General features: G+C 49.3%; 1 protein-coding gene across 1 annotated transcript; it reads right to left on the bottom strand.

The window, feature by feature from the left end:
* Positions 1-2,593: 2,593 nt before the first annotated feature.
* TNFSF14 (tumor necrosis factor superfamily member 14) lies at positions 2,594-7,528 on the bottom strand. Its single transcript, XM_006764219.2, has 4 exons — positions 7,213-7,528; positions 5,695-5,731; positions 5,408-5,449; positions 2,594-4,204 (listed from the first exon to the last, which is right to left on the bottom strand). Exons 1-4 carry the CDS (start codon positions 7,429-7,431, stop codon positions 3,777-3,779), a joined length of 726 nt encoding a protein of 241 aa, XP_006764282.1. The 5' UTR covers positions 7,432-7,528; the 3' UTR covers positions 2,594-3,776.
* Positions 7,529-8,456: the final 928 nt, after the last annotated feature.

Raw genomic sequence — 8,456 nt, 5'->3', positions numbered from 1 at the left:
CCGCATGTTCGCTTCAAGCTGCCTTTCTGCTGGCCGCCATCTTGGCTGGCAGTTAATTTGCATATCACGCTGATTAGTCAATGGGAAGGGTAGCAGACGTACGCTAATTACCATGTTTCTCTTTTATTAGATAATATATATATATACACATTAAAAAAAGAAGAAGCAGGTTGATGCTGGGCACATGTGTGGATGTATAGTTCAGCAATCAGATTGACCCTTCCTTCACCCTGAATGCCTTGGCATTTCCTGAATTCCCTGGAATTTTGACAGTCTTGGAAAAGGAACATGTGGGAAGGGGCGGTTCCCAGTTGACTGCTAGCCACTTCCCAGCACCCTGGTGCAAAGGGATCTTTGCATAAATTAAATTGTATTAGGAACAAAAAGAAAGTTAAATTATTTGCATTCCTGGTGTGTTGAGACTCATGTGTCCTATACATATGTCCATTGGGCTCCCACAGAATCAGACCCAGAAAAAGGATTTGGGGGATAAATTCTTCCTGCCAACATCTCGATTTCAGTCCTATATACTCATGTCTGACTTCTGACTTCCAGTACTGTAAGGTAATAAATTCGTATTGCTTTACGTTACTAAGTTGGTGGGACAGCAGTAATAGGAAACTAATACAACTATACACTCATATTTTCTTGAAACTCATGGTCATCTCAGGTTGCCATCTATTTTCTCACCTCTAAGTCTCATCTTTTTTAATCTCTTTGTGTCTGGACTTCGCCATCCATAAAATGGGCATCATAACAGGGTGATTGTGAGAATGAAATGAGCTACTGTGAATTAATGCACTTGGCACAGTGTCTGGCACCCAATGAGAACGTGAGAAGCATGACCTGTAATTAATGATTATTATTACTTTAAGAAAACAACTGCACCCTGGCTGGCGGGTGTTGCTCAGTTGGTTGGGCATCATTCACTGCATGGAAAGGTTGCCAGTTCAATTCCCGGCCAGGGCATGTGCCCAGGTTGCAGGCTTGATCCCCAGCAAGGGGCATGCAGGAGGCAGCCAGTCCATGTCTTGTTCTCACACTGATATTTCTTTCTCTCTCTCTCTAAAAAAAAAAATCAATAAATTTTTTAAAAAGAATAAGAAAAAACAACCTCACACCCTACTGAGGAAAGGCAACTGACATTCAGCCTTCGTGTGAGAGACAACTGGGAGTGGTGGAGACTGTGGTGAGCTGGTGAGTTCATGCCTGCTCCAAAGGGGACAGCCACCACCTGCCCCAACCTGGGTTGTTGTCACAGGTTCCAACTTTCCAAGTAAATCCAGGAATCTGTATTTGTCCACTTGCCAAGTTTCATAATGTTTAAATATTGGCTACCAATTCCCATTTTTAAAACACACTCAGTGACTACATGTGGCCTATGGATGAAAGGTCACCTTTGACATAACAGCTGAAAAGAATTCAAAATGTAAATGTGTGTGTGATTACAAGCATGCTTACAAAATCCTCAATTTACCAAGGATTAAAGAGCTCCCTGTGGGCCAAGTCTGGAAAAATGCTTAAAGATTCAAGTCATTCCATCTCACAATAATCAGAGTAACGTAGAGGCCACTGTGCATCCTGTTTTACAAACGAGGAAACTGAGGCCCAGCGAAGCCACGAATAGATGCATTTCAAGATCACACGCCCAGAAGTGTCAGAGTGGGGCTTTGAACGCAGGCGGTCTGGCTCTGGGCTAAGAACCATTCTGTTTCTCAAAGAGGAGGCATCTCAGTGTTTGACTGCAGTGACATAGAGCAGGAGGGGCACAGCCTCATACTAGGAAATGAATAAGTGATTTTATCAGCATTATTTTCACTTCTACCACCTCTAAATCTTGACAAGCGGGGAGGGTTTCCTGCCCAGGGCCTGAGAGGTCTTGAGGAAGAGTTTATTGGGGGCGGAGGAGAGGGTGAAATCGGTAAAGACCAGAGCCCAGGGGGTAAAAGCGGAAATCATGTAGATCAACTTCTACTGAAAAGTAGGTTAGTGGCTTGAGCTAGGGACTTCCTGCCCCCCCCACATTATCTGAAACCGGTCTAGGTGTCCTGCTGCAGCAGCCTGTGCACCCGCAGGGCTCTCTCAGACTTTCCCTTCTCCTTCCCCTCCATTCTTCTCTCCCCTCCCTCTTTTTCCATATCCCTCCCACTCTTACCCATCCTCCTTACCCACCCTTTCTCTTCCTCTCCTTCACCTCAAGGCTGGGAGGCCCCTCCCAGGAATGATCTTTGGAGGTTAAACTTAGTGAGAGTTCCATCCCCAAGCGGAAGTCGGTGGCTGAGATAAATAAATACATTGGCCCCACACCTTGGTCTCCTCACCAAAGCCACGGAAACAGAAAGACCGTGATGAGAGTAAAGGAAACTCCAGCGGGGGCTGGGGCCTGGCCTTTGGGGCTGTCCCACCTCCCACCAGCCCAGTAAGGGCAGAGAGGCATGAAGCCCTGCGTCCTTAATAGGGGTGGGGGTGGCGGTGGGGGCAGCATCCCTGCCTCTGACTCTCCATCAGGAACATGGAGACAGCAATCGCTTGTGCCCAGGTATGTGACAGGAGATGTTGGGCATAGGGAAAGTGCCCGAGAAATGCTCTTCGTATTTGTAACTCACATATGGCACTCACCCACTTATGGAGCTCTGACTGTGTGCCAGGCACCACACCAAATGGCTTCTTCCAAGCCTGATCTGGTTTCATCTTTACAACAGACCCAGGAGGCAAGGACTGCTGTGATCGCCCATTTTGCAGAAGAGAAAACCGAGGTACTGAAAGGTGATAGGACTTGCTCAAAGACACACAGCCAGGAAGTGGTGGTGTGAAATGGGACCCCAGGATTATCAGATGGCAAAGCCTGTTTTCTTCACCCCTGTAACCAGGCAACAATGACAGTAACAATAATAATTTATTCACCTCTGATCCCAGCCCTCATCCTAGGGTCCTTGGAAATAAGACTTCCCTCCAATCACAACAAAGTATACATCATTTGCACAGACCATCTGTATGCATATTGTCACTTCTTCTCCCCCCCACACTCTTCCTGAGCTCCCAGTCACTCTGAGCTTCCAGGATGCCGAGAGTATGCCACTCTGTGCCGATGCCTGCAATAAGGTGCTGGGCAGGAGGTAGTCCTCTCGTCTTCAGGAGTCGTGGATTTGAGGGCAAGGCAGACCCAGGCATGCAGTCTCTGCTTTCCCCCAAGCTTCCTGCTTGGAGCTGAGCCAGCTGGGTTCAGGTTTCTTATCCATAAATTGACGTCTGTGAGTCATTCATCGACTCCTCTGTCTCTACAAACCACTCTTGCCTTAAGATGAGGTTGACCAAGGTGCAACATTTGCCATTTATTCCAAGACCAGCAGTCAGGGGCCCGGGTTACAGACAACGTCTGGTCCTCACCCCAGGATGTGTTCGTCTTGGCTGAGAGGAACTTCAGGCTCTGTGTGTGTGTGTGTCTCTCTCTCTCTGTGTGTGTGAGTGTGTGATGAGTCTGACTATGACATGGCATGTGGAAGTCTGATGTGATGATCATGTGTGTGACTGTACAGCCTGCGTGGGTGTCTGGGGTTGTGTTGATAACTTGTGTTGTGTCACACGTGGTTATCAGGCAATGTCTCCAACCTCTAGGGGTGGCGGGGTTTTTGGCCCCTTGTGGTGCCTACTGATTCCCCAAGTGCTGAGTTCTGGGGTCCCTGGGATGCCCTCCAAGGCCTCCGCTTGCTGGATTTTCTGTCTCCTGAGGCGCCTCTCTGGTCAGACCCCCTGTCAATCAGACACTGCTCGGTTCTTCACACCATGAAGGCCCCGAAGTAGGACCGTGTGCCATCCCGAAGCCGGATCAGGCGCTCCCCCAGCACCCGGACGACCACCTCCTCCCCCGCGTCCAGGTGCACCACGCCGCCCAGGAAGCTGCTGTCCCACCAGATGCGGGAGCCGGTCCCTTGCTTACAGGGTGACTGCCTGCTGACCAACAGCTCCAGCTCCTCGGGATAGCGAGGCGTGCGCTTGTAGAGGCCGTGGGTGATGGGCAGGCCTTTGGCCAGCTCCTGCGGGCAGCCCACACCCCCGAGCTGCACCTTGGAGTAGATGTAATAGTAGCCGGCTTGGACAATCACCAGGGCGCCGTCTTGGTAGCGGAGGTTCCTCAAGAAGGCCAGGCCCAGCTTCGACTCCCATAGCAGTGGGCCCCCTTTGCTGGTCAAACTGAAGTTGGCCCCTGGGGAGGGAGAGGAAGGAGACTGGTCAGCACGTGTCCCAAACTTGCTGTGTGACTTAGGCCAATCACCGCCCCTCTCTGAGCCTCTGCCTCTGTGTTAGGCTGTTGGAGAACTTTCTATGTATGAATTCACTTTGTCCTCTCTGGCAGGTTGGGAAACTGAGTCACAGAGAAGTGAAATCACTTGCTTCTTATACATCTTAACTCGTCTTGTTGCCCTCTTATAGGCAGGAAAGCTGAGGTATGAGGCAATTACGTAATTTGAGAAAAGCACCAAAATGGTAGTGGTTGCCCTGGCCAGTGTTCTCAGTGGTTACAGCATCCACCCCAAGCACTGAAGGGCCATGGGTTCGATTCCCAGTCAAGGGCAGGTACCTGGATTGCAGGTTGGATCCCTGGACCTGGTCAGTCTGGGCTCATGCGGGAGGCAACCAATTGATCTCTCTCTCTCTCTCTCCCTTCTGTCCTCTGTCTCCCTCTTCCTCCCTTCCTTCCACTCTCTCTAAAAATCAATGGAAAAAAATATCCTCTGGTGAGGATTACAAAAATAAATAAATAAATAAAATAAAAACACCACACACAAAAACCCTGTAGTGGCCTGGCCAACGTAGCTCAGTGATTGAGCATCTACCTATGAACCAGGAGGCCATGGTTTGATTCCCAGTCAGGGCACATGCCGGGGTTGCGGGCTTGATCCCCAGTATGGGGCATGCAGGAGGTAGCTGATCAATGATTCTCTCTCATCATTGATGTTTCTATCTCTCCCTCTCCCTTCCTCTCTGAAATCAATTAAAAAAAGTATTAAAAACAACAACAACAAAAAACACACGCACACAAGAAAACACCTTGTATTGGCAGGATTGAGGAATGCAGGCAGAACCCACCTTGGCCTAGCAGCCTTAAAACCTGTGTGTCTCAGTTTCTGTCTCAATAAAATGGAGGTATGGAGAGTAGCTGCTTAGGAGTTAATGAATTAATATGTATAAAGTGTGTTATGGTGCATGACGTGTAGTGAGCCCTGTTTATTCAATGAATAAAATTAGAAATACATGGACCCAGGCAGCGCCTGTGCTCTGGACAACTCTGTGAATAAATACTGAGTGAGTGAGTGAGTGAATGAACACTCTGACATGTGTGTGTCTGTCTGGTCTCCCTAGGACACCCTGATCCTCACCCCTTGCCAGGACCCGGGGTCCCCCTCACCTGTCAGATGTGCTGCTGGGTTGGCCTTGTGGAATCTTGGCTCTGGAGAGAGAGTCAGAGGTCAGAGGTGAAAGCAGGTAAGGGCCAGCCTCCCAGAGGTCATCAAGTCCACTTCCTGGTGTCAACCCCACCCTTCCCAGAGTGACACAAACTTCTGCTTCTCAGGATTGGGGGAGGGGCACCTGTGGGACTTTCTGTCCCTTGTGCAAATCCTATTGGGCAATGGGGTTGGGGGCAGCGTGGGAACCATCCGATGCCCCTCCCTGGAGACCAGGACCCTGACTCACCTGGTGTCAGCTGCTCCCAGGATCCTGTATCTCTTTCCTGAAAATGCAGAGGAGCCCAGAGTGAGGACCGGTGGGGCCCCTGCCCTGGCATCACTCAGACTCACATGCAGATCATGGGTCCAGCATCACCCTCAGGTACTAGTACACACCCAGGGCCACATGCACACACACCACAGTAACCTCATAACTACATGATGCCTCAGTTTTCCTCTCTGCACATGGACATATGAAGAGTGCCTGCCAAGGATTCAATGAATTCGTATGTATAAAGTGTTTCACAGCCCCTGGCACGCAGTAAACACTCTACAAGTGTTTATTCAATAATGTTCAAGATACATAGACATGGGGACATAAATGCCAACATGTGGATATGGGCACATGACACTGGACACTTAGGTGTCACTGGCAAGACACACGTGGATGCAGACACATGGATGCCTGGTTTGTGGATCCAGGTGGGTCTGTGACACACAGGGACCCAGAAACAAAGACAACATCAACCCATGGGCTGTGGACTGGCATGTGCGTGGACATGTGGGTGTGTATATGTATACAGGACAGCAGCACAGTCCACATGGACATGCACATGTGGCCACCAGATCCAGACACAAAGAGAAATGACCTGGAGACACAGTACACAAGGTCTTAACCACCTGGGTATGACATAGGACACACAGACCTACAGGCATGGCCAGCAGACAGACAGTCACACCCACGACCAACTGGAAATGGATGCAGAGAGTTTCTCAGCGATGTGGACAAAGTGGATTAGCGGCAATCCCAATAATAGTGATCAGGAATGGCTAATACAGAATATGCCAGTCAGAAGGTCGATTCCAGGGGCTACAGGCAACAAAACTGTTTTGTAAACATTAAACTTGCTAAGAGACTAGATCTGACTTATTCCCAAACTAAAAGAAATGATAATGAAGTGACACCATACAGATGCTAGCTAACGCGGCACTAGCAATCATATTGTAATCTAAATGTATCAAATTAATATGTTGTACACTTTAAACTTCCACAATGTTGTATATCAGTTATATCTTAATTTTATTTTTTAAAATATGTATTTATTGATTGTAGAGAAAGGAAGGGAGAGGGAGAGAGAGAGAAACATCAATCCACCACAACATGGAGATCGAACCTGAAACCTGGGCATGTGCCCCTCACTGGGAATTGGACCGGTGACCTTTTGGTGCATGGGACAATGTTCAACCAACTGAGCCACACTGACCAGGGCAGTTATATTTTACTTTTCTAAAAAAAGGAAGAATGATTTCCATTGCTTGAACACTTGCTTTATGCCAGCCACCACGGGCACCTATTTCATTCCATCTCAGGTAGACACTCTTATTTTCATGCCCATTTCACAGATAAGGAAATTGAGGTTCAGGGAGATGAATGAACTTGCCTTGGGCTGCTCTGAGTCTGTCCCCTGACCTGCATACCCATGCGCAGAGAGACACACAGGGACATAGGAGACCTGCCTACCTCTGGCCCCCAGTCCCCACTCACCGGCAATGAGGTGACCATTTGTCCCAGGCGCCAGTGCAGGTGCAGCAGGAACCAGCCCTGCAGGGCCAGCCCGATCATGAGCAGCAGCAGCAGGAGGACCAGACTCAGCCTGGCAGCACTGCAGGCCTGTCTCCGGGGCTTGCGCTCCAGCCTCCTGAACGGGATGTCCGTCTGTCCATCCACCACGAACACCGAGGGCTGCACCACTGTCTCCTCCATGCCTGTGTGGACGAGGCCCCAGATGCCTGGGCTAGGCTTGCACGGCTGGGTCCTGCGGGCTGGGAGGAAAACCACAATTGCCCAACGCTCCTGGGCTTCGCACGCTGCACACAGGCACTCGTGGGTCCTGGGGCTGCCTTTAGAGCTGTGGTTCAGCCCCTCCTCTTTCCCCCTTGCCCTCCTCTCCTTCCTGTCGCCCCACCCCCGCTGGCCCCATCTCACTCTCACTCATACAGTCGCTCATACTTTCCAGAGGCAGCTGAAGCTGTGACTCAGGTGGGGATCAGAGAACAGAGGTTCCAGCTTTCCCTTCTGGCTGCTTCACTCACTTGGTTGCCATATATTAATTGAGCATCTCCTATGTGTCACTGTTCCAGGTGTGGGGGCACCGCCATGAACAAGACAGACAAAAGTCCCTGGTCCTACAGAGCTCCTATTATAGTCCTGTGAGAAAGACAATGAGCCCAATAAATAAGAAAATAATATGTAGTATCTTAGACTGTGATAAGAGTCATGGAAAATACAAGAGTGGTTTTTGTGTGTGCACATGTAGATGGGTGTGTATATGCTTGAGTGTACATGCATATTGTGTGCAAGTGTGTGCATGTATATGTGCATGCGTACCTGTATGTATATGTACATGTATGAGTGCACATGAAGCAGACGGAAGCACACATGCGTGTACATGTCCACACATATGAGTGTTTGCATGTGTTTACATGTGTGTGTGCAGAGATAGTGTCTGCATGCGTGTATTTATGTGTGCCTTTTAAGTTTTAATTGGAACTCAAAGTCATGGGGTGGAACCACTGTGCATGTAGTTAAATAAGCTCAGGGCCTGGGAGTCATTCTGGACCCTCCCTTTATCTTGTCCCCCACATCCTGCCTTTCAGTGAGCCCTGACAATGCAACCTCCAACCAGGTCTCAGATTCAGCCACCTGTTTCCATCCCCACTGCTCCTGTTACCGGCTAGACAACGAGGAGACCTTGGTTCTTGTCTTCTTGAAGGAAAGATTTTAGCCAA

This window comes from Myotis davidii, unplaced genomic scaffold, assembly GCF_000327345.1.
Source record: "Myotis davidii unplaced genomic scaffold, ASM32734v1 scaffold341, whole genome shotgun sequence".
Classification (NCBI taxonomy): Eukaryota; Metazoa; Chordata; class Mammalia; order Chiroptera; family Vespertilionidae; genus Myotis; species Myotis davidii.
The sequence above is the reverse complement of the archived record's forward strand: the minus strand, read 5'-3'. Positions and strand labels throughout refer to the sequence as shown.

Bases quoted from the DNA above. Each gene is read 5' to 3' on its own strand.
- TNFSF14 (XM_006764219.2), bottom strand. From the start codon at position 7,431: ATGGAGGAGACAGTGGTGCAGCCCTCGGTGTTCGTGGTGGATGGACAG. The intron at 5,732-7,212 runs GTGAGTGGGGAC...CTGCATTTTCAG, and splicing joins AAATGGTCACCTCATTGCCG to GAAAGAGATACAGGATCCTG. The intron at 4,205-5,407 runs GTGAGGGGGACC...CTCCCTCCCCAG, and splicing joins CCCAGCAGCACATCTGACAG to GGGCCAACTTCAGTTTGACC.